This window comes from Globicephala melas, chromosome 15 (assembly GCF_963455315.2).
Source record: "Globicephala melas chromosome 15, mGloMel1.2, whole genome shotgun sequence".
NCBI classification, from domain to species: domain Eukaryota; kingdom Metazoa; phylum Chordata; class Mammalia; order Artiodactyla; family Delphinidae; genus Globicephala; species Globicephala melas.
Window position 1 is genome coordinate 43,444,842 of NC_083328.1, and position 26,253 is coordinate 43,471,094.

The 26,253-nt window shown below is 51.2% G+C and overlaps 1 protein-coding gene across 8 annotated transcripts in view; it reads left to right on the plus strand.

Annotated features, from left to right (window-relative positions):
* Positions 1-26,253, plus strand: part of SYNDIG1 (synapse differentiation inducing 1) — a 117,356-nt gene that overhangs the window by 50,523 nt on the left and 40,580 nt on the right. For all 8 annotated transcript variants that reach the window (XM_060284405.1, XM_060284406.1, XM_060284407.1 and 5 more), the window contains one exon: positions 10,191-10,745. In XM_060284405.1, the coding sequence (XP_060140388.1) occupies positions 10,269-10,745 (477 nt within the window). In that variant the 5' untranslated portion in view covers positions 10,191-10,268. The remainder of the gene's footprint in view (positions 1-10,190; positions 10,746-26,253) is intronic.

Here is a 26,253-nt window from a genome sequence, read left to right on the forward strand (position 1 = left end):
TTGCTGGCTCTTTGGGGCGGCCTCTGTTTGGGACGGCAGGAAACATGTCCCCTCTTCTCCAGGTCCTGACAAGGGGAGCGAGCTGAGGTCATTAGGTGACACGGAGATGAGATCTGGGGACACACGAGGTATCTTGCTTGGTTTCTTGTCTGTGCAATAGCAGGGGAGGTACCTCACGGGCCTGGAGGACAAGAGCCTGGTGCATTGGGTTCCTTCCCCAAGAAGCAGGCCCAGGACAGGGATTCGGGGGGCACAGCAGTAGCGGAATAGGGAAGTGAGATGGGGCGCGACCGGCAGCAAAGCAGGCTCTGGGCACCAGGGTGCCGGCCTGTGGGATGGTGTGCAGGACCCTCCCACCCAGGGGCAGAGATGCTGGGCATTTGTCCGTCTGTCATTGGCTGGAGCCACACCAGGGCCTTAACCCCTCTGACCTGGCCTGTGTGAGCCAAGACAGCGCCATTGGATGGTGGCAGCCAGGGCCTGGGGTGGGGTACCTGTCAGTCAGCCCACCCGGGAAATGTGAGTTCATCACCAACCCCAACTTTCCCAGATCCATCCCCCACCGTTTCCCACCTTGGCAAATAGCACCTCTGTCCACCAGGGCTTGGGGCAGGAGCGGGGAGTGGGGGGTGCTTCACCCTTACGTTCTCCATGCCCCCCTTCATGCATATTCAAGGAGCCCTGGGCCTGCCGACCCTGCCCCCCAACACCTCCTGGGGTGCACTTTATTCATCTGCACCCTGTCCTGAGGTCCAGCTGCCCGGGCTGCGGCTGGGATCCCTGCCTCCAGCTTCTCAGATGCCCACCCAGGCCCCTCCTCTCCAGCCCGCCCCTCGCTGCACCCCAGGGCTGTCAGGACGCACTTCCCACACGCCCGTCTCCCCAGCCCTCTCTCCATCCAGCAGCTTGTTCCCTGCCTCCTTGTTCTCCCAGCCTGTCCCCTCAGCCTGGAACACGTCCCCTCGGCCTTGGCCCCCAGCTTCACGTCTCCCCTAAGTGACATCTGCACAGGAGGCTCGTTCTGAACCCCCAGACCCAGGTACTGTGTTCATTCCCTCCAGGCCAGCTTCGCCTGGTCTGGAGCCCCGGGCTTACTTCCATGCTTGTTCAAAGACCATCTTCCCCTGTGCTGTGTGCAGCACCCAGACCAGATGGCCGTCCGGCCCCCCCGCCCAGCACACTGCCCACTCACCATCGGCGCCCACCAGAGCCTCTCGGTGGATGCACGGAAGTGCCCCTGCGTGCTCGCCTCGCCAGGTGCTAGGTGCTAGATTCCTGCCAACTTGCTTCTTCCCCTGGTTTGGGGGGCAGGAGTTCAAATTCCCTATTTTGAAACTTTTATAGGTGACATTGCATTGGGGATTAAGGCCACCTCTGCTCAGGCCGCCGTCCACTCTGGACACTGGCTTTTGTCCCCTGGGAACCTGACTCCCCGGGGTAGTTTCCACTTGTACGGAGAGGGGATCGTCACTGGGGTTGGGGGGGCGTTTGCTGGTCCAGGTTTAGAAAGCCTTCGACGGGCAGAGTCATAGGAAAACAGTGCTTCTATTATCTTTAGGCATTATTATCTTTAATTAAAATAGGAATGAGGTGGAAGTCATTGCCTGGATTAAGCTGGATCATAGGCATTTGCGGCTCTTTCCCACTGGCGTCTGTGAAGACCCCTGGGTGGGAACAGAATGGTAGGTCTTTATGCCAAAGGAAGTTCCAGGAAGTTGCTTGACGAAAGTCCAATCCTCACACCAAAAGTACAGGAATATGCTTTCCCCTTATGACACAGAATTTCCAGCTGGAATGGCTTCTTCCTAAGTGAAAGTTACTTATAAATCAAGAAAGCCACTAGCATTCAGTAACTGGGTCTAAGGTCGGAGAGCTTTATGTTACCTGTCTTTCCATGTTACTAACCAAGCAAATAATTTCTCCTGATTGAGGAAGAAGGATGATTTTTGTCTTCATCAGTGAGGTTCTTGTCACCGTATTTGAGCGTCCGGTTGTGGCCTATGTTGGCAAACAGCCTTGGTTACTCATCAAGCATTTGTGGGGACCATGAGTGACCCAGGCTTCGCCATCAGAATCGCAGATGGGTGGAGCTGGTCTCTAACGCAGAGGAGCTCCAGGCCTTGGAGGCAGGGTCCTGTCCGAAGTGCATCTCAGGGCAGCGTGGCTGGTGGTGTCAGAGGCCTGGCCAGACTCTGCTCCACAGGGGAAGTGACGTCCAAGCCAAGGCCGGTTGTGGAGTCAGGGCAGCTTTGGGGGGTGGGGAGGGGTGGCGGTGGTGGGAGAGGTGGGCCCAGCATCCGCAGAGGCCAGTTCAGAGCGGACAGCTGGGTGTCTTGAGTCTCGGTGTATGGGGTTAGGGGGTGGGAGGTGAGCTTGGACGGGGCGGTCACAGCCGGGGGCCCAACCCCAGGCCTAGAATGTAGGAGTGGGCACAGGAGAGCCTCTCACGGGGGGACGGGCTCAGAAACCCCAGCATAATCCGGACCCTCCTCCCAGCAGCCCTGGGGAGGGATTTGCCGAGCAAATCTCATGGACTCAAGGAGCACTGTTCATAATTTTTGTACAAAAATGAGCGAACAGGAGTAAATTTGGGAGATTTTTCATAAAATCTCCATTTTCAGCATCTTTTAAAAAGTTAGACATGACAACATGGAAACTGGGTGAGGCACAGGCAAAGCAGGGGTAGGCTAGCAGCCGTGTACCCAGTCACTACGCGGGGCCCAGGCCTGCCCTTGAGACCCACTGCCCGACCGCCGCCGAGGGGGTTTTCTGGTCACAGGATCCAAGGGGCGTCTCTGAGGAAAATCAACAGAATTGGTGACTGGACGGAACGGAGGGGGAGGAACAAAGGGCTTTTGAACTTGGGGGACCAAAGGGATGAGCTGTGTGGAGAGCGATTTTGAAACCAAGCTTAACGCAACAGAAGCACCAAGAGTCAAATGCGGAACAAAGCAAAAAACCAATCAAAAATGGATGGCGGGCGGGGGGCTTCCCTGGTGGCGCAGTGGTTGAGAGTCCTCCTGCCGATGCAGGGGACACGGGTTCGTGCCCCGGTCCGGGAAGATCCCACATGCCGCGGAGCGGCTGGGCCCGTGAGCCATGGCTGCTGGGCCTGCGCGTCCGGAGCCTGTGCTCCATGCTCAGCTTCTCCCAGACCCCCACCCCATCCTTCTCCTTCCTGTTCGACTGATTCCTCTTCCTGGGCGGCTCCTCAGCCTTCCAGGCTGCTCACGACTATTTTCTGTGAATTGTTCACAAGTGCTCTCAGGTGGGTCGTCCTGTCTGGCCTGAGCAGCCACAGGAGTCCGGCCACTCTGTCGCCTTTACCTCCTCCCACACGAGCCCCGCTCACCCCGCCAGTGACCCTGGGCTCCCAGGAAGATGCTGCACTGAGCAGGCAGCGCAATGCGGTGCTCGGAGGCCCAGGCTTGGCCGCCCCTCCCTGCGGGGGGACGTGGCCAGGTCAGTGCAGGGAGCACGTACACCCTCCCAGGACCCTCCCCAGCCTGTGTCCACAGCTTCGGGCCACATGGCCACTCAGCTCTAGAAACACACAGAGATCCTCAGTAGGTGACCCTCTTGGAGTACAGCCTTGCGGACACTGGGTACCACCCACAGCCTGGAAGGGTGAGTGAGTGAGGGGACGGACGCGCCAGTTACCCGGGAAGGACCGTGTGTCTCCCGGGCGTCCCCGCAGGCTCTCCAGGCGCCTGTGTCCCCCAGGAAGCCCTCTTGTCCGGTGGCAGCAGCACAGGGGCTGCCGGCTGTGGAATCCCCTGGCCACTGCCCAGGCTACTCAAATAGCCTCTTTACAACCCATTTGTCAGAGACAAAATCGCAACCACGCTCTCCTGGATCGTGCCACCCTGAGGTCCCTGCAGTCATTGGCCTCTGGCTGCCCTAGAGCAGCTGAGCTGAGAGGGGTACCCGCGGCATCACAGCCACGCCCCCATTGTCCCCTGCGCCCACTCCCCATGCTGCCCACAGACCCCGCTGCCCGAGCAGCCTCCGTGATACCACATCCACTCAGGAGCTGATCTTCAACGACGCCCAGAGTTTATCACAGTAAATGTTTTATGTGCAGATGACATTCAAGACCCTCCAGTCGAGGCCCCTGCCCTCCTCCCACTTGACCCCTGGCCCCTCTGCTAGGCGTCCCTGCCTCTTGGCTTTTGTTTCATGCTGTTTCCTCTACCTGGAACATCTTTCTTACACATCTTCATCTGTTGATTTTTTTTAACTCTTTGTTATAGAAAATTTCAAACGTACATGAAAGTAGAGAGAATTGGATAATGGACCCCATGTACCCATCATCCAGCTTCACTGATTATCAACCCGGAGCCGACCTTGTGTTCTCTGTACCCTACCCAGCTCTTCCCTTCCCAGATGATGTTTAAACAGATCCCAGACATTGAATCATTTATTTCATCTGTGAATACTTTAGTATGAATCTCTAAAAGTAGGTAGCTCTTTTTTAATCTTCATCATACACCTTCCAAAAATTAACAATACCTAAAAAAATTACAAAGCTCCAGCCAGTGTACTCATTTCTTCAATGTCTCAATACATAAACATATATAAATGTGTGTATAAATGTAGAGTCATTTAATATGAATATGTATGTGTAAGTATATGCATGTGTTTGTGTGTACATACATGGGCACGATACATACAGGTACATATATATACATACAAAAAATTGAATCAGATCCAAATTAAATTAATACATGCAATTAGGTGCTATGTCTTCTAAGTCTCTTTAATCCACAGACTCTTTCTCTCTCTCTCTGTTTGATAATCCTTACAATTCCTGGGTTATTTTTCCTGTAGAGTTGTCCACATTCCGCATTTTGCTGGTTTCATACACCCATGATGTCATTTGACCTGTCCCTCTGTTGTCTGAATTTCCTAATTGGTAGTTAGATGTAGAGATTTGATGAAAATAAGGTTGTGTTGTGTTTTGCTGTGTTGTGTTGTGCTGTGTTTGTTTGGCAAGAAGGCTTCATGGGTGACGGCATATGTTCCCACAAGAGGGAACATGTCGTCTTTGTCCTGCTTGTAGCCCCTGACCCCTGCCAGCCCTCACGCCCGCCCCTCTGGTCGTTCATCGTAGCTCGTAGCATCTGGATTCCACAGGAAGGCCTCGTGGGACCCACACTCCTCCCGTCCGCTCACCCACAGGCTTTAAGCCCGGGGTCAGTTTGAGTCAATGTAAAACCTTTGACTCAAGTCTCCCTGCCGCTGCATCTTCAGTGTGTTACTCCATTGGCTTCTGTTCTAAAGCATTTTGTGGGCCAGCCTGATGACAATCTGATTTTCTTATCCTTTTGAGTGACCCATGTTTTTTTTTTTCCTGGATAACCAAAGGTGTTATGTTTGTTTGTTTTTCTTTAACATTTAGTAGATTGCCTGTAACTTACGTTGGGATTAGTCATTCTTGGTCTGTTTCTCTGGGTGCTGACTGAACCGTTCAACATTCACTTCGGGAACATTTTCTTAAATCATAGTTTTAGTGTTTGCTGTTTTCCATTGTTTATTTTCTTCTCCGAGGTTTCCTTGTATATGCATATTGTACTTTCTTTGCCTTTATTCTGCATTTATTGCTTTGTTTCACAATAGTTTCAGCACTTTAAATGCACACAGTGAAATGCACGTCTTCGGTGTTACAGTTTGATTAGCTCTGGCAAATGCAAACGTCCACCATAACCCCTGCCCTACCAGGATACTGAGTCATTGCATTGACTGAGATACTGCCCTGTGCCCTTTGCACGAAATCGTCCTTCCAACCCTGATTCAAACAATGTTTTGATTGCTTCCACAACAAACACTCCGCTAGAATTTCATATAAATTGAAGTATTCATGTTTTTTTAATTTAAAACATTTTTCTGTTTTCCATGTTCTGTTTCTTTTAAGGGACGATCCACTGTGTTTATTCGCTCCTGTGTCCCTTCTGGCTTAGCCTTGATTTCTGAAATTACTTTCTCTTTTATTTCTAATTCTTTCCTGGGTTCTTTTCACGTCTCTTTCTAGTCTCAAATTCTGTTGTTTCTGATTATTTTCCCAATCCTGATTTATGTTGCTCTTCACGATGTCTACCATTCTCTCCATTCCTTGTAGCTCATTCTGAAACATTAGATTTCAGTTTCATGTTGATGTGACTTTCCGACAGGTTGGTTGTGTAACTACTGTTACACTGGTTTATGTAATTGTTGTTCGCTGATTCGGCTTTTAATATCGGGAAGTCATCTTTCTGTCTTCAGCGATCACCTAACACAGTGCCTCGCAACAGTAAGCAGTTGACAGATATACATCTTATTGAACCGAAGCCTAGCCTGTTGTGGTCAGTGTGAGGTTTTTCACCACCTTGTGGAAAAGCTCCATCTGACCCCATAAAACCCCAAGGCTCATGGGCCATGAGGTACAAATCATAGAGCCGAAGGGACCTTAAAGCTTTTCTCGCTCAACTGCGTTATCAGTAATTCCTCTTCCACAAGCAACTTGCTAAAGATCATAGGAAGTAGCAAACCTGAGGGTAAATCCCTGGTTTCCTGACTCTTAGTTTCGTCCTCTCATATCCTGACAGCCTCAAAGTAAAGAAAAGTGTGTTTCTGTACAACGCAGAATTTGTACAGCTGTTGCCTGTCTGCTTTCTGTTTTCTTTCACAGCGCCCCTCAGTTTCCCTACCTGCCTGGTGTTCACCCAAACCCGTGGGTGGGAGGGCTCTCTGAGCTGTGGTTCTGAGAGAGAGAACGAGGGAAGGAGGAGAAAGGGGATGAACCTTAGGCACCAGGAGACCCCTGTTCATCCTCTCCCCTCCCCCGACCACCAGCATCAGTAATGCAGCAGCTGTAGTGCGAATGACCAGCTTCCTCTGCTAGACTCGTAAAAGCAGACTGCAGGGCCTCACCCGGAGGACAAAATTGGGAGTGCTTGATGCAGCCCAGGAAGATCTCTGTTCGCAGAAGGCAGGCAGCATCCTCGACAGAGCGGAGGCTGTTCAAGCAGAAAGAAAGGATCCAGTCAAAGGGTTTCCTCTTTGCAGCTGCTGGTTCTGAATATCATGGACTGAGAAAAAAATGAAGTATCATTTGTTATATAATATAACCGATTATGTTACATAATTTTACGTCTGTTACAAAGAGCCTTGGAGGAATGGCACCATCACGGGTAAGACCCCAGTAAGCGTCGTGAGGATGCTGGAGGAGACCCCAGGCTCTGGCACGGGACGTTTTATCTCAGAGCCGCTAAACTCGGGTTCGGGAACGGCTCTAGTCGGGGAGGAGTGCGTGGAAGTAAACACAGAGGAAATGAGCGAATAGGAATTAGGGGTTAGAGACAATGACAAGCCAGTCTGTGTTAGAAGAAATAGTATTGAAGGATGCTGAAATGACAAAAATAAAATTCCACTCATTACAGCCCCTTTACCTCAGATGTAATCATAATTTATCATACTCAACATTGGAAAAATTCACTCCAAGAAGAAAAAAAAGGTCTTTAAGAATGTAAGTTGTTGGGGAATTCCCTGGCGGTCGAGTGGTTAGGACTCCGCTTTCATTGCCGAGGGCACAAGTCCAATCCCTGGTGGGGATTAAGATCCCACAAGCTATGCAGCGCGGCCAAAAACAACCAAAAGATGAAGAATGTAAACTGTTGGATGTGTTTGTTTAAATACTAAAAAGAAGGATAGGAAATAGCTGTAATATGGAGCCAACAGCCAGAACCCACACTATGCACTACAGAGCAGGGCCCCTCCCTTCAAGGTGCAAAATAACCCTTGTGGTCGTGTTAATGCGGATTCTGACTCGGTAGCTCCAGGTGGTCGAGACCGTGCCTCCCCGACAGAATCCCAGGTGGTGCTAATGGTGCAAGTTCCCAGCCGCCTCTAGGTGAAGACGTAAGCTGCGCCTGCCTCAAAGCGCCATGATTTCGACCCACTTTGAGGCTGGTGCAGCTCAAGGAGATGCCCACGTAGCGTTATCCCAATCCCATAACCCTTGAGACTGTCCATTGGGCACCTGCTGCATACCAGGACCAGAGGGGTGAAGGAGCCGTGGTTCTTTGGTCTCAGGCTCTGGGCAGGGCAGGGGCTGAGGAGGAGGTGACGTGAGTAGCTGTCACGCTGGCAGAGAAGGACGCACAAGGAGGTAGAGGAGAAACCGGAGCCCGGCTGCCGGGAACACACCAGAAAAGGGAAGGTCACTCTGGCTGAACTGCAACAGGAGACTCCATCCAGGAGGAGGAATTTGAATAAATGTAACCAAATGTCTTTTGTGAGATACTCACTTCGGATCCAGGCAGGAGCTGAGTCTGAGAAGCCTAACTGAGTTTCAAGAAGGTTATTCTGGTCTTGTTGGTACATCCAGCCCTGCATGAGGGGCCCAGCAGCTTCGCTGTGGAAGGATGAAGGCCAGAGAAGCTGGGTGTTTGCACCAGAAACGCCTGGATGAGCTTGGAAGGTGACTGGGTGCGGAGGTGACGCGCACACACAGGACATGCTTCGCAGGTGCTCAGAATCGGTGGTTTTAGCTCTCGGATTGTGACTGGGCCCCAGGGCCGAGGGCTTCTGAGAGCCACAGCAGCAGAGCCCATACTGTGTCCTGCTCTCGGACATGGGACACAGTGTCACAATGGTGACACCCACACCTCCCAGTGCATATACTGCCCTCGACTGGTCATCTGTCGACTCAGTTAAACTGCTCTTTTCCAGTTAGTCGCAAGGGTGTCTTCGCTCTCTCCTCCTCTGCTCAGTCTGAAAATTTGGATACCTGTAGCTACCACCAAACCCAGCGGTTATGATGTAAGAAAATTCTTAAATCTCATAGAAAGCCGGAGCACCTGAAAGCCCCAAGAGGGAACGTTTTCCTACATAACAGTTATTAATTTGCAAAGAGGAAAAGCTGTCTCCCAAAATCTTAGGCTTGGGTATCTTCTTTTCTTTTTTAACATTTGAAACCCTAGAAAGGAGCATGATCTAGGGCGAAACAGTTTAGAAGACTTCTTAATTGTATCCCAGCTGTTTCTCTAAGCCGAGCACCACTGAGGCAAGGAAATTTCCAGTCTGCTTCCTGGGACCCTGCTGAAGGCCAGTGGCAAGTGTGAGCATTGAGATAATTCTAACACAAGGAAAGAACATACGAGAATGTGTGTGTGAGATTTCCTCAGCCGGGGAACTTAGTCCCTGTACAGCACTAACATGTAGGTCTTCCTATCACTTCTAAATCTGTGTGGGGCGTTTTTTTTGTTTTTTGTTTTTATCACACAGAGGTATTTTATTGTAAGTTATATGCGAAAGCAACTTAGTTCTTCAGAAAAAAATTTTTAAATAAAATAGATCAATATTTAAGATATACTAGACCAAAAAAAACCCTGAATAAAGATGATAAAGATAAAAATATATTACTCAAAAAAATCCTTGAGGGCTTCCCTGGTGGTGCAGTGGTTGAGAGTCCGCCTGCCGATGCAGGGGACACGGGTTCGTGCCCCGGTCCGGGAAGATCCCACATGCCGCGGGGCGGCTGGGCCCGTGAGCCATGGCCGCTGAGCCCGCGCGTCCGGAGCCTGTGCTCCACAACGGGAGAGGCCACAAAAGTGAGAGGCCCGCGTACTGCAAAAAAAATCCTTGAATTTATTAGAATATAAAACTTTAATGTCCCTCTAGTCAAAATTTTATTCACAAGAGGTCGTAGGTTGGTTGTTTGTTGGAAAAGTTCAAAAACTAAAATAGTTGCTTTATTTCTTTGTTCCATTAGTACTAAGTCACAAGATCTTTGTAAGTCAACCCTCTCTTCCTTGGTGTGAGTTTTCTGCTGGGACGAGGAGCCGCGGGCCTGGGAGGGTTGGACGAACTGCCCCACGTCCCCTGTGGTCGAGGCTGGTGAGGGTAGGCTTGCCTGTGGGTTTCAGCAGGTCGGTTGAACTCATGAGTTTCTCTAGAGCGGCAGTGGTTCCAATTCCTGCAGAGTCGCCTTCATTTGGAGCAGAGACTAGAGTATAGATGCAAGGAGTCCACCTCTGGCTCCCTCTGGCCGCTGCCCCCATGGAGCCTGTCTAACTCGGCAGAGCAGGTGGGCTCGGACCAGCGGCTGTGCACCCCGGTGACCGGGAAACCCTGAGACAGCCAGGGTCTGGCTGATGAGCAGCTCTGCAGGCGTGATTTTCTTGTCTCATCTCCGTTTCTTCCTCCTCCAGGAGAAATGGGCCCCGTGAGGCAAGCGTGACCCTCAAGTCCAGCCCGCCAGCCCGACGCCCGGCCGGGAGGACAGCGCCATGGCTGGAGTCGTGGAGCAGAAGAGCGGGCTGGTGCGCGGCAAGCTCGGCGAGGCCGGCAAGAGGAATGGCCTGATCAACACCAGAAGCCTCGTGTCTGAGAGCAGGGATGGCCTGGTGTCCGTGTACCCGGCGCCCCAGTACCAGAGCTGCCGGATGGTGGGTAACGCAGCGCCGGCCGCCCCGGACGGCAGCAGGAACAAGCCGGTCCAGCAGCTGCTGGACCCCAACACCCTCCAGCAGTCGGTGGAGTCCCTCTACCGGCCCAACATCATCCTCTACTCGGAGGGCGTGCTGCACCCCTGGGGGGACAGCGTGGCGGCCGACTGCTGTGAGACCACCTTCATCGAGGACCGGTCGCCCACCAAGGAGAGCCTGGAGTACCCCGACGGCAAGTTCCTCGACCTCTCGCCCGAAGACATCAAGATCCACACGCTCTCCTACGACGTGGAGGAGGAGGGGTTCCAGGAGCTGGAGGTCAGAGCGCGTGTCTGTCATGGGCCTTCGGGAGCAGGGTGTGGGGTTCCGGCGGGATACAAGTGCCAGGCAGAAGTCGGGGCGTGAAGCCAGTGTGCGCAAGTGCAGGGAAACCGAAGTCTTCTGGGTGCCCTTCACTCAGAACATTTGTGGAAGATGCGGGGATGGAGAAAGAGCTGAGGACCAGGACCTGGGGGGCTTCAGCAGAGATTCTGGTCAGAGAGGGCACAAGGTCACAGCCGTCGGACAGGGCTAAGATGGATTTAACGGTTGACAGTGCTGGCAGGGGGTGGGGCTCTGCTGACACCCCGCCCACAGGGGAGACCGGTCACTGGCAAAAGCGAGCAGGGGAGGGGGGCTCATGGTCCTAGGGCCACACAAGGCTGGAAGTACACGTGTGGGGACAATTTGGGATATTTTTGCTGCTACGTGTGGTTTCCTTAATTTGACATTCCAGAGCGTCTACTAAGGATCATTGGAATAGCTGAAACCTGCTGGAAGAAACAGTTGAAGTTGATAGCATGAGGGGCAGACGAGCTGAATTATTGCAGGGTCCCGTCTCCCGTAGGGCAGGCATAGGCGTCAGATCACACGCCCAGAAATGTGCGTGTTGGCTGGGGTGTGATGCACGGCCGCCCCCGTGGAGGGCAAGGGTGAGGCTGCAGCGGTCTGAGCCCAGGAGGCCAGTGCCCAAGCCGGGGGGCAGTCATTTTGCTGCTGTGAGGCTAGAGGGGGTTCCTCCAGGACATGCATGGCAGGGAGAGAAGGGCCGGTTTCTGTCAGTTGGGAGGGAGAGACCTTTAGGAGGAAGCGTGTGGTCAGAGGGAAAGGAAGTTGGTTTCCTACTTTGATAGGTGAGAACTTTTTGTGGGTGGAGGGACACGTCCAGGGCAGAGGATACCGGGGGGCTGGGGAGGCAGGAGTTGGCGTCCAGGCAGAAGTCTGATCTTTCTCAAGCAGTCCACACAAGGCTTGTCTGAGAAGGTTACCAAGTCCAAGTGCTCTAGGTGGAAGAGGATGGGATGAGGGCCCACGTGGGGGAGGGTCATGGAGCTGGGGGAGGGTGAAGACCCTCAGGGCGGTGACTCAGGGAAGCGACCATCCTAGAAGAGACAGCCAGCGTTGGGGGTGGGGGGGAGTCTGTGTGCAGGTGTGGTCAGGCCCGAGCGCTGTGACCTTCCCCGTGATGGCCGGCCGCCCTTCAGCAGGGGAGGCTCAGGGCAGAGCAAGCTCGTTGCTTCCTGCCTGCAAGCTGGGAGAGGCAGGAGAGAGCAAGGGAGGGTGTCGAGTAGACAGCCCCACCGCGGGGGCCCAGACTGGGGAGAAGGTCAGTGAGGTCACAGGGAACTGATGGACCCAGGAGACCAGGGGCGTCAGGACCGGAGGTAAAACGAGAACGAGAAGCAGCTGGAGAGGTGGTTTTAGTCCAAACAGATATTCAGAAACGGAAAACAAAATGTGCTTTTGTAGCAAACCCTGTGAACACAGCCCCGAACCCAGCTGACGGGGAGTGGAGTGGAGGGCAGCTGTCGGAGGCCGTCGGGAAGACCAGCACACCCCGGGGACCCCGTCAAGGGGCAGAGCGGGGGTGAGCTTGGGCCATGCTGAAATTTGAGAAAGTTGGGCGAGTGCTTTAGCTGCCATTCAGGAGCCTCTGTTCAGCGTCCACCTTTACCAAGGTCTGGGGTTTTGCCTAAAGCCAAAGTGTAAGTGCTACGTGGAGTTTAGGAAGCAGACATACAAAGATGCAATTTCAGCGAAACGCGGGAGTTATGGTGATGGAAACCTGCCGCTCCGAGAGCCTCCGAAGGAGAGGCTGACCCCCGAGCTCAGCGTGGGGCTCAGTTGTGGCTGCAGAGGAGGCGCCCGGTTGTACCTGGCCAGGGAGAGAGAGACCCTCCGGCAAGAAGGTTCATCGGGGTAGGGGGTGAGATTCAAAGGGACGTCGTGAGTAGATGACACACAGAGGTGTCCAACCTAGATCTGCGGGGACAGCGAGGGGTTAGACCTGGTGGGGCTGGGAAGGCAGGACCAAGGGGACGCGGGGTCCTGTCCCTGAGGACCTCACTGCCGTCTCGGGGAGACTGGATTTTAGGTGGGGACACAAACCCAGAGGCTTGGAGACAGGAGGGACAGTAATAGGGTCAAGAGGAGCCCCACGGAGGGGCGGGGCCGAGACTGGGAGCCCAGCCTGTCTGCAACTCCAGGGGTGCCGCCGTGCAGGCTCGTGTGTAGGGGATCCCGGGGGGATGGGGGTGTTTCAGGTAGGGGTGCATCGTCAGAGCTGCTCTGGCTGCAGAGCAGGACGAGGGGCCTGTCATAGAAGAGAATGAGAGAATCAGGGCAGCATTGCAAGTGAACAGGTGCTCAGGTAGTGGTACCTGCCATTGTCTGGAGGAGATAGGAAGGAAGGGTCGGGACCTCTCTGTGCACAGAGGGTCCCAAGCCCCCCATTGGCCAGGCTGGCTGGCACAGGATTTTCAGCTTTGTCACAAGTTCTTAGAAATCAGCTCCAACACATAACATCCCCAGCAGTGAAAAGTGGGGGACACTTAGTAGACTGAAAATGTAGAGGTAGCCCTGCCTACGCTGTTTCTTCATCACTCATGTGGGCTTCAGGTCTCCCCTCTCTCTGGTCACATCCTACATGCAGGAAGTGTTCTGTTTTCCCATTCCATGAAAAATAATGGGCATGTACGCATTAGCATTTGCTGTGTAACAAATATCCCCCACATCGGTAGCTTCTAACAGCCCTGTGAGCTCGTGATTCTCGGGGTCAGCATTCTGCAGGGGTCTCAGCTGGATGGAGGCTGCTCTGCTGGGCTTGCCGGGTTCCCCCACTGGCCTGAGCCTGAGAATGTGGGCTGGGCTATTGGCCCGGGTGACAGAGGTGACAGGACCACATGCCTCTCATCATGTGGCGGTCGTGGTGGGGATTCCGGGAGCAGAGAGCAGGGTGAGCAGGGAGCCAGGGCTTTTCAAGTCTCTGCCGTGGAGCACACGTTATACATCTTATCTTCCAAAGCAAGTCACGTGGCCAAGACAAAAGTCGGTGTGGGAGGGGCTGCTCAGGGTGACAGGATAGGAACATGCCAACCACAGGGCCAGGACTGCAGCAGCTCCCACAGAGCAAGCGTCACTTTTTAAGATCATTGAACTGAACAGAATGAGAACAGTCCTGGTCGTATTGTTACTCAAATAAAAAAAACATGGTCCTTATTGATGTGGGGCTCTTCCCAGAAGGCAGCTCTACTTCCGATAAAAGGGAAAATGTGGTTTTGACTCCTTGGGGAGTTCCATGGCTTCACTCAGTCTACAGCAGATCGATTCTGTTTCCTGGAAATCACAGTTTTCAGAGAGCTTTGCCCTGGTAGGAGCAGGGCCTTGTCACCGGAGCCTTTCCTCTGCCCCCATCTCTGCCTGGACTTGCCCAGCACTCAGAGTGGAGGTGGCCTGGTCCAGACGGGTCCGCTCACTGGGCGCACATCTGTAGGAGCTCCTGCAGCTTCATTTGCCTCTGGAGCGGTGGTGCTGGCGTGAGCGGATATGCAGCTGATTGAAAGCATCTTGTGCGGAGGCCTCAGCCACGGCATTTGCCGTGCGCTGCCAGGAGAGTGGGAGCCCGTCACAGCGGAGAGTCAGCCTGGGGAGTTGCAGGGGTGCGAGGGGATGGAGAGTGACCGGGCAGGCGCTTCGGGGTCCCTCGGGACGCTCTGGGTGCACGATCCAGGGCCTCTTCCTGGTACCCGACCGCAGCTAAAACCACAGCTCACGGGGCCCCAACCGCAGGAAATCACGTCTCCTTTTCACACAAACAAACTCAAGCAGAGAGATTTCAGGCACAAGTAATAAAGCAGTTCTGCAAAATATAAAATTTGAGCTTAAAGTTATGAAATGAAGCGGGTGCGGGTCAGGGCTGGAGGGGCCTCATTGCATGTTGAAAGGCTGATCGTCGCCCTTTTGTGACAAAGCCAAGCCTCCAGCATCCATTGGAAAGCACATGGGATGTCATCACTGGGAAATAGTGACACGGGAAGAAAGCAGAAGGCGACGTGTGTTTGTGGAGCATCTTCCTGTGCCAGCCCCTCTGCTCACCCTGCCGTCGGATCCCGGCAGCCACACTGGGCGACAGGCTCTGTCCCTAACGCTGCACATGAGAGGTGGAAGGTTGGAGGGGTCCCAGGTGGCTCTCCTGGCATCAGACTCCTGTGTCCTGATGGCGATACTCTGTGGTCCCTGAACGGCTGTTTCAGACACAGCTACCTCCTCATGTCTGAGCCCTCACCTGGGCTGTCCAAGCCCTGAGTCTGCCCTCCCGTGAAAAACCGGAAACCTTTTGGGAGAGACAGGGTTTCACACTCAGGGTAGGACCTTGCAGAGGCCTCTTTCACACACAGGAACGAAGCAGGGAGGACTCGCAAACATTTGACGAAAACCCCAAAGCGTGAAGAACAAAGAACAGAAGAACAAAAATAGAAGAGTGCACCCAGAGGAAACTGAAATCACTCAAAAAATAATAGGCAGTGTTTTAACCACGATCTTAGCGTCCTACGAGAATGTGAGAGGCTGCTCCGGGGTGGGGCGGGGAGGCCGAGTTTCGTTTGGTTTGTTTGCCTTGTACCTGGGCTGGACCCTCACGTGCGCTGGTGACAGAGGTGGTGACTGGGGGTCCTCGCCTCGCTCCTGGTTTGGGGTCAGTGCTCAGACTCAGATTAAGGACCAAGTCCTTGAGGCTCTTAATCGGGTGCAGGGAGCAGCCTTTGTCAAGACTTGGTTAAACAGGAGTTTTTTTTAATATAAAAAATGGCAAATGCTGGGAATTTTTGTCCTTTATTGTATTTATGTGACCTATTATATTAACTGATTTTCATATATTCAACTGTCCTTACATTTGGGGATAAACCCCCCACGGCCATGGTGTTTGCTCCTCTTTAAATATTGCTGGATTTAATGTGCTAACAACTCGGTAAGGATGTTTGTTTCTGTGCCCGTGAGGGGTCTTGGTCCTCGACAACTACAGCTTTCTCTTCTTGTCTTTTTCTGGCTTTGGTGTCAGGGTGACCCTGGCCTCATAGGATGAGTTGGGAAGTGTTTCCTCCTCTTCTCTCTGAAGGACTCTGCCCAGCATTGGTACTGTTTCTTCTCAGGTATTCATTCAGATTCACAGTGAAGCCATCTGGGCCTGGGCTCTTCTCTGTGGGAAGATTTTTGATTACTGATCAGCCCTGATTTCTCTATGATTTTAGAGCAAATCTTTAGGTTTTCCTTTCTTCTTGACTCAGCTTTAGTAATTTGTGTCATTCTAGGGATTTGCCCATTTTATCCAAGTTACCTAATTTGTCAGCATAACATTGTCCATAATATTCCATTTAAATCTTCTCACTTTCTATACAGTTGGCAGTGTCTCCTCTTTTCATGCCTAATTTTGGTGAGTTTCCATTTCTTGCTTGCTCAGTCTCAGTCTAGCCAAAGGTTTATACATTTCCTTGATCTTTTCAAATATCTGTCATCTGTTTGCATTGGTTTGTCCTTGCTTCTCGGTTTTCCATTTCAATGATTTTCACTCAGATATTTATGATATTTTCCTCTCGTTTCCTATGGGCTAAATTTGCTCTTCTTTACCTAGTTTCTAAGTTATTGATTTGAGATTTTTCTTCCTTCATAATATATGTATTTAAAGCTATAACTTTCGAACACTGTTTTAACTGCCTGCTATAAATTTTGATATGTTTTTTCATTTTCGATTTAGTTCAAAATATCCTCTAATATGTGATTATTTATTTATTTTCTTAATGGGTTTTTATTTATTTATTTATTTTCTTAATGGGTTTATTTATTTTCTTAATGGGTTTATTTATTTTCTTAATGGGTTTATTTATTTATTTTCTTAATGGGTTTATTTATTTATTTATTTTCTTAATGGGTTATTTATAAAAATGTTGTTTAATTCCCAAATTTCAGGGATTTCCCACACTTTTCCTATCATTTATTCCTAACTTAATTTCATATGGTTGAATAACATAGTTTGTATAATTTCTCTTCTAAGTTTATTGAGATGTGACGTGTGGCCTAACGTACAGTGTGTTCTGGGAAACGTGCCTTGTGCATTTGTGAAGGAACTTGTATTTGTCGTTGTGTGAAGAACCCATGAATGTTTGTTGAGTTGAGTTGGCCACGCTGTTCACGTTTTCTGTCTTTGTTGCTTATCTTCCTGGTCATTTCATCAGTTTTGTCAGCTTTTGCCTCATGTATTTTGGGCTCTATTGGTTGGTGCATGTACATTTATAATTGTTATATGTTGCTGGAATATTGACCATTTTATCATTATAAAATGCCAGTCTCTGTGTCTAATAATATTTGTTGTCTTCAGGTCTATTGTGTGTGGCATTGGTACAGCTGCCACAGCTTCCTTATTATTACTGTTTGCACGAGGTATCTTTTTCCATCATTTTGCTTTGAGTTTATTTTTGTCTCAGAATTTATAGTGTGTCTCTATAGAAAACACATAGGTGGGTCTTGTTTTTTAATTGTCTTACAATCTCTGTCTTTTGATTGGAGTATTTAATCTATTTGCATTAACTGTAATTTTGTAAATGGTTGGATTTATGTCTGCCATTTTGATTTTTGTTTTCTACATGTTTCTTGGTTTTGTTATTGTTGTTCCTCTTTTTCTTCTTACTGCCTTTTGGTGGCAAATATGCATTTGCACAGCCTCACATCAGCCTGGGATGTGAGGAGAGATCCCCAGGCCGCTGTGGTCCTCTCCTTTCCAGGAGCTCCTTGTTAAATTCTTGAGTTATCCTGCTGTCTGCCACTTGGCCCAACCAGGACTAGAGCCATAGTTTGGGAGAGCTGCAAGATTTCCAATTTGTATCTGGGACTGGAGTTTCCACCCTGTGCTCCCCAGTCAATTCAGCTCCTTCTAGCAGTGAAGCTTCTGGCCTCCAAGGGTAGCTCCACCCTAGCAGAAATACTTCATGGCCAAGCTGGTGGTGGATTTAGATCAGCCCAGAGCAGGAACACCCCAGACTCACACTATTCTGACTCAGAATTTAGCAGTGGTTCGTAAGCACATGCCCCTCAGTTTATCGTTGGCCCTGGGTCAGTGCAGAGGGCCCTGACGAGGCTGTTTGGACAATTCTGTTCAGTCATTTCTCAGGGACAGGCCTGCCTCCTGTCTCTGTTATACCAGAAGTTTTGCAGGATATTATTTGAAGCGCTAGATGCATTTCCCAACAGGCACTAGACATGGACAAGAATATGTTCAAATGCCCACAGATGGCTGGTGGTTAGGTTAAGAATTTTAATCGAATTAATTATCTTTAAATAATATGACATATATCCACTTACAGCATTAGGAAATTAAATTACTCATTTTCCTCCCTTGAGACAGTCTGTAAATAAAGAAATGTATTTAGATATTCCGGTTTCTTTGGATCTATGCGTGGACCATTCGCACAGGAAATCTGTTTTATTTCCTATAGTCACATCTTACCTAGCACTCCTCAAGCACCTCATTCTGTAAAGAGGCCTGTGGGAATAACTTCTCACCTGGAAATTAAATTTACCTTTACGAAGTAAATATTTTGAGGGCATCCTACATACTTACGATTTCCAAAGACAAATTCAAAACTATTGTGTGAAATACAAGCATGATTGGAACAGCGGTCCGCTATTTACCGGTTTAATTTTCTATGTCAAGGAAAACTCTCATATCAATGTGGGACTTGCGGCATGTTTCTTACACAATAAAAATCAGTATCGTTATGTTCTCATCTCACACGTGCCAGGAAAAGGCACTGGAGCCTGTAATTATAGCCGTTTGATGAGGAGAGAACCTCTGAGGTAATAAATCCATCTGTCATAAGAACACAAGGGGATCGTTCGTCACGTTTCCCTGAAACACTTTCCGATAAGCAGAAGGGCTGGGACATCAAACCAAATTTGTATGCCAAGGAAATAAAAGCCTTTTTACTCATTCAAGCTCACACTGATCTCTCAGCTGTGGCTTCTGAGCCCCTGCTCAGAATTGCAAGTGGGAGAGAGCCATCCGTGTAGCTGTGGCCACCTGGAACTGGAATCTTTCATCGTTGTAAGACTACAGTTGCTGTAATGAAATCAGCTTTTACGTATTTACGGGTAGCTGTGAGCTGAACGTGCTAACCCGGTAAATGTGGTTTGAATAACAGTGAAAGGCGGGCCCGTGACTTTGGTGAATCTCTTCCATACTCAGTTTTGAACAAATACCAGTAAAATTTTGTTCTAAACCAAATTGGGGTTTAATAAAGTTTCCCCAAGCTTAGCCAAAGGTCCACCTATTTCAAGCAATACTCGTGAACAAAACTCGGTACCAAGAGGATCCTTTGGAGTCCCCGAGGGGCAAATTTGCTCGACGGTGCATGAAACGTGTCTCCTCATGGGCCTGCCGCTAACTCCTGCGTTCAGCGACCTCCAGGTGTGCAGAAAACGCTCTTCATGGCCTGGAGCCCAGGGGATGCCATTTAACCTTGGCCCCTCAGCTCCCACCTGCCACATCATAATGTCATAATGACATTATGTCATAAGAAAGTTTCAAGTTTGTTAGAAGAAGCACATCCTTTGAATTCAAAGTATTGGTGATGACCACGTCCTTTTTAAGGGAATCGTGGGAAGTGTCACCCCCATATTATGGTCTGTTCAGCTTTCTGTCCGTCCCGCTGCTGGGGAAACAATGGCAGCATAACCACAGAAACCCATGATGAGCCCAACTTCATGACTGCCAATATTTTCCATTTTTTCCCTAACAAACCATTTCACGGCATTTCTTAAAAACAGAAGGAAAAGCTCACAGGACTGACACACAGGTAGTTTGGGTGCATTGTGAATTCTGAGATGCAAAAAGAAACTAACACGGGGGAGGCAGTGCAGGTGGCCGGCACTCGTGGGCTGAGGTTAAGCTAGGTTTTTGTTAACAAGAGGCATTTGGCTGGTGCGAGAATCATCAGATCGTTCAGACCGTTAGCAGGTGAGGGAGACTCCATCGTTCCGGATGCAGAGCCTGCACGCCCTCCTCGTGGCCCCGGGCAGCGGGCGCTCGGTGCTGATACTCACTGGAGGAAACAGACACGGAGGAGGCAAGAAAGAGGTCTCACCGTGCAAAGTGCTGAGGATTCCCGTCGGGCTTCTCTCCAGGGAGGGTGCTGCCCCCCTTCACAGGTGGGAGGAAGTGGGTTGGCCCCACCTGGCCTGGCCCAGAAGGAAGGCTGTTTCCTTCTGGATAATGAAAACCACGCTGCGCACCACGGCCCCGTCACCGGAGAAACACGAGGCCAAGTTAGGAAAACAGCCTTTGTCCAGTTAAAGAACAAATCCACACAGCAGTGCTGTTGAGAGGAGTGTTAGTGGGAAAATGTTCCCTTTGCACGGTTCATCTGAGGCACCTGTAAGTCTTCATGTCGTATGAAGCAAAACATACACCAGCCTGCGGTAGTGCCGTGTGGACAAGTCTGGAAAGGTGAGAACCACCAGGGGGTCTGGGGGGCGTCTGTGTAATCATCAAACAGGTAAAACCTGAGAAGTCGGGGAACATTCCTCAGAGTGGAAAGACGTATATTGAGAAACAGAACACGTTGCTTGGAGTCATAACCTTACACAAGACGTTACCCAGAGAGGTCTACACTGTAAAATGCAGATTCAGGAAGGATTTAGCAGAGAAAGCAGTGGTGTTTCAGGGAGGCTTGGTGGTGGAGGGTCAGGGATGCAGTGGAGGGACAGCTGTAACTTGAGGTCAGATCCCAGAGGATACCTGTCTCTCCAGCAAACCATCCCGTGCTCTGCTGGCCCAGGCTGGGTGAAATCTGGACGTGGTTCAATATGGTAGATTGTATGGGATTTTCCTCTCGTGTTTCTTCTAGAAAATAGGGAGATTTTCAAGCCTTTGGTAAGCTAGTCAATTACTGGGTCTCCTCTTCTAGTACTTTTGCTTTGATCCCTTTGATACATCGTTAGGTAGCAGATCACCCAAACTGAGTTAAATAAAATGCAGACATGCAGGGGCCCCGTGAGCAGTCGCCCACCCCCGTCGCCTCGCCTCTCACTCTGTCCCCACCACCTCCAGCCTCCTGGTCCCCCTCCGTTTCCCAGCCCCCAGGCGGCTTTGCAGCCCCCTCTGGACCCAGAGTGTTCTCTCCTCCCCTTCACTTGGCTGCCTTCTCGCCAGCATCCAGGTCGCAGTGCTGATATGCCGTTGTTTATGTGTGTGTGTGTTTACTTGACTTTCTGTCCTGTCGGACACGGCCGAGCCACCTTAGGCTGAGTTTCCCAGAAGCAGACGCAATGCAAGGATTCATGAGCGCGTGATTTACTAGGAAACGTCCCCTGGGAGACCAGCCGGTCAGCGGGGGAGCAAGGGGCAGCGTGTCGAGAAAGGAGGGGGTTTCAGACAAAGCACAGAGGGGGCCCAGCCTGGCCTCGGGACCTGAGGTATGGGCAGTGCCCCCATGGCCCTGGGAGCTGTGGGCGAGTGGATTTTAGCCTCCTGGGAAAGGAGCAGAGACAGGAGCTCCTGGATACACCCCGAAGCTCAGCACCGAGTGGGCACCTAACGATCCTTTGTGCCGATTGGTTTCTTAGTAAATGAATGACTGTCAGAGGAGCCCTCCTGGTCAGTGTCATGCTTTTTTCAATAGAAATGAAGCCAGACGCTACCTGTGTGAGCACCCAGGCTCCTTGAGGTCTTCCTGGTGAGCATTTATATGACCTCGACTTTGTTTAATGAGGTGCTTTAAAAAGTGTCCCACGTCAAGTGCACGGAGCAGACACGGGACCCGGGCCTCTGGTACTTAGCGCCCCGTAGGCCCTGCGGCAGCCCCGGGGCCTCCGCGTGGGACATCCTGGCAGCAGCTGACTCTGTGCTGAAACACAAGAGCAGACTATGTTTCCCACAAACCACAAAAACGAAGACAGGCTCCAAGTAAGAACTAAGGAGAAAGCATGAGGTGAAGACTGTTACGAACACAGTGCCATCGGCATTTCATTAGAAAAGAGAGAAATCGTGAGGTCATTCTAGCCAGACAGAACTGCCCCATAACTGCAGGGGGAAGGGAGGAGAGGAGCCGGTGCCCTGACAGCCCTGCTCAGCCCCTGGCCAGTCCTCGGTGTGTCCATGGGGTTGAGTGGGAGCAAAGCGCCCAGTGGCAGCCATGCCACTCCTCTGGGGAGGACCAGCATCATGTCTCAGGGACGTAGCCAGAGGTGCTTCTTATGCACAAGGACAGAGAACAGAAGGACTGACAGTTTGTCACCGTTGTTGTTTACTTGCTGAAGCGGATGTTCGTCCAGAGGTAGGTAGCAGGGCAGATAACCGGCGACGTTCCTGACACACGAGGGTGGAGAGACAGCGACCCCGCCACCAGCGATGGAGCATCCCCCGTGACTCCCCATCCAAACACCTCTCCTGAGCCTGGCAGCCTCCATGTGGGCAGGTCCTGGCTGGCTGGGGTGGGGCCTGGGCGCCTGCATTCCTGACGGCTCCCAGCAAGGCCGACACTGCAGCCCCTGGACCACACTGTGTGAGCAGTGAGCACAGAGAGCTCCGCTGACCAGTGGTCCAGGCGGCTTCTAACCCACCTCACAGACAGAGAAGGTACAAGGCTCACCCTTTCTGGAAACGTTTCCCTCTCTAGAGAGGGGCCGCCTCTGGTACCCCTTTGGATGCCTGAGGACCCATCTCTCCTTCTTCTAAGGATGGCCCTTAACACATGGAGACAATGCTCACCCCCAACCCTGCCCTCCCCGGGGTCCCCCTCTTCCCGGTAGGGCATCACTTTACTCTCCTCACCATCCTGGTTGCTCTGAATCCCTCTTGAAATGAGTCGAGAAATGGATGATCCAGAGGTGATCTGCCCCCTGTGAAGCAGACTGGAGGTCCCTGACCCCCTTTCTGGACCCTCCCTCCCCGAGGCCGGCCAGCGCTACCGGGCAGCACCTGCACCACTGGCTGCCTCTCTCCGGTCCCCGCCCCCGGCCAGTCTCTTTCCATGAGTCCTCACTGCCTCACGCTTAGCCTCAGGGTGGCAGGGGGAAGGTGAGAATGGCTTGAGATCCTCTACACCTGTCTTCTAGAAATGCAGCAACTGCTGCAGCTTCACAGAGGAGGCAGGTGAGCTCCTGGCTGGGTAGCTGCTGGAGGCTTGGGCTATGTCCTGGCTTCGGGCCGTGTGCACAGGAGGTCAGTGTGCTCCTACGGGCTCACAGCTCTGTCCTTTGTTCCAGCTGGAACTGTCCCCCCATGACAGCCCCATCTGCTGTCCTTAGCACGGGCTGGGTGCCCACAGGAGGCCAACCACTGATCTGCCAGCTTTGAGTCCCTTCTCATAACACCTGGAGTCCACCTGGCGGGCAGAGCGTCTACATTTGGGAGGCGGAAGCTAAGGTAGGGGTGACAGGGATTTGCAGGAGAGTTTGGATGGAGCCCAGCTGCCACGTAACGGAGAGAACGGGCACTTCCCCAAGCAGGAGATACGAATGGCAAATAAGCACACGGAGATGTTCAACATCACCACCTTCCGAGAAATGCAGACTAAAGCCAAGATGAAAGAGCACTGCACGGCCCTTAGGACGGCGGAATGCCAAGAACTGACACCACCAAATGCTGGTGAGGACGCAGAAGCGGGAAGGCCTCTCTGGAAGACACTTGGTCATTTTCCTGTAAAAACACCAACACCGAACAACCCAGCAACCCCATTCCTGGGTATTTACTCTAAAGAAACGAAAACCTATGTTCACACAGAAACCTGCACGAATGCGTCACAGCCTTTATTAGTAAGAATCAAAAACTGGAATTAAACGCCCTTCGGTGGACGAACGGACGAACACACAGGGGCACCTCCTTATCGTGGAAAATCACGCAGGAACAAAACAGAGTGAACTGCTGACACCCCAGCAGCCTGGGTGACCCTCGGGGCGTCATGCTGAGGGGGCTGGTTGGGGGTCTTGCATTGGACAGGGTCGGTGTCCTGATTTAGGTGCTGCGCCGTGCTTATGTAAGAGGTGGCGGTCAAGGATGTGGGACTCTGTTCTATCTTTGCAGTCCCTACAGGACCTCTGCTCTATTTTTGAAACTTTTATGTGAGTCTAAAATTGTTTCAAAGGGTATGTGTAAGTGTGTGTGTGTGTGTGTGTGTGTGTGTGTGTGTATACACATATACATCTCTGTGACCAAGACTTAGTTGAAGAGTTTTTAGATGTGACATCACATCTCACACACACACACAGAGTGAAATAATCTATATGTATACATACATACACATATTGTACAAGGCCATCTTTAATGAATTTTAATACTCTATAATCTTCAAACTAACTAATATATAATTTAAATATCTGCTTTCCTTTCAATAAAGCAGAATATTTCAGAACAGTAAATTGGGAAATTAGTGATTTTTAAAAAACGGCTGGTATCTGATGACCTAGAACAGCCCCAGCCAGTACCTTGACATACAACCAGAGGTTTTCTGTAATGGGATCTTGCACAGAGGCAGCCCTTGGTTTAGAAGATATTCTCATTCTTACAAACTAGGGAGCCCACCTGGGCCATAGGCACATGCAAATGTGCAGGGCAGTGGCCATGGTCAGTGGCGAGGGGCTGAAGGGTGAGGGGCTCTGGGGTCCCCGCTCCCAAGTTTCGGGCAGACGGCTTTCTCCTTGCTGCAGAGATGGGAGACGTAGCTCCAGGGGCCTCACACTGTACAGGGGCTGGTGCCTTGGGCCAGTACCTGATGCTATGAGAAGATGAAGGAGAAATCAAACAAGCCAGGCGGGGGATCCACAGTCTGCCCTCACCGGAGCAACACAGACGTGACTCCCACTCAAGCCAGAGAGGTTTCTGGAGCCTAGGGTGGAGGGCATGCAAGGGTCCGTGGAGGGAGGTGGCCGCCAGCCTCTCAGAGGAAGGCACGTGGTTCCCACCTGCCCCTCCCGTGGCACCAAGTAGCTCTTGCACTTCCTCGGGAGTCAGGGCCTTTCTGGTGGGTGGACAGATGGGTGAGGACAGGTGGATGGACGTTGTATCCCCGTAGCTTGTTCCTGGGAGGTGCGTGCTCCGCTGGGCCCTCCACCCTCCTCGCCTGTCAGCCGAGGGCAGCATCCCTGTGGGCCCTAGTGAGCCACCCGCTGCCAGATTCGCCCGGGAGACCTTTGCGACCTGGGCCCCAGTGGTAGGCATGCGCAGCCTCCTGACTGCTCAGTGCCCCAGCTTTGTTCCAGAAGCCGCCTTGGGCTCCGCAGGCCTCTGAGCTCCCGAGGGCAAGTGTGTGACATCCAACACTACTAAGCAGCTTCTCTGTGGAAACATAAAGAGGACGAACTTGATGAAATACCAGCGTAAAACGAATTATTCACGTGTCATGAAAAGAGTGAATTTGATATTTTTTTCATTTTTCCCTGCAATGCTCACAGCGTTTCCATTAAAGCATAATGAAAAAAGAGGGGAAAGTGTATGCAATTTTTAATCCCCAAAAGAAAGAAATTCAATTTAAAGTATAATTGTTTTCCTCCTAAAATGGCACACGTGTGAGGGGTTTTTTGACTTTTTATTTTCAAAATAATTTCGGACAGAAGAATTGCAAGAACGGTACAGACAACCCCTATATATGGTTGTCACCCGGTTTCCTTCAGTCTTAACAGTTTACCGTGGGTGCGTTCCCATTCTCTCAATGTACATATGTTTTCCTGAGCTCTTCGCAAGAAAGTGTCAGACAAGATGTCCTTTTACCCCTAAATGAGCCAGTTGTATTTTCTAAAAACAAGTTCAATTATAAAAGTCGGGAAATGGAAATCGTTACAATACTGTCATCTCGTCTATAGATCTTATATACATTTTCCTAGTTCTTTCAACATCGTCCTTTATAGCGAAAGGCAAGAGTCAGGCCCAGAATCCAGTTCAGGAGCCCATCTTACAACCTCTTGCTGTGCCTCTTTAGTCCTCTGTAATCTGGAACCTTCTCTGTCACCACCCTCATTCCCTTGACATGCTTGGAGAGTACAGGTCGGTTATTTCACAGGAGAGCCCTCCCTCTGGGTCGTCTGGGGATCCTGCTGCTTGGATTCAGGTGACGGCGCTCTGGGCAGGACCGCCGCGGAGGACATGCTTGCCTCCCCGTATCGTGTCGCTGGCGCGTCCCTGGTGCACGTGCCCGTGACCAGCGGTGACTCCATCCCGTGTTGCAGGCGGTGCCTGCCAAGTGTCTCCTGGTTGAGCCACGTTTCTCTGGAATTGATAAGTGTCTTGCAGGAGGTGCTGCGTGAGGATGGGGCACCCTGCTTGTCACTGGTTGTTCCCCTACTGGTCTTAACGTCCTTCACAAGCTCCTAACCCCACTGTTCCTTCTGTATTTATTAGCTGGCATTCAGCTGTGGGGAAGAGTTTTCCCTTCCCCCGTATTTATTTGTAGGCATTTATTACTTCATTTCAGGCTGGACCATTGATTCTTACTTTATGGGTTCCTGTCCATCCGTTACAGTATTTACT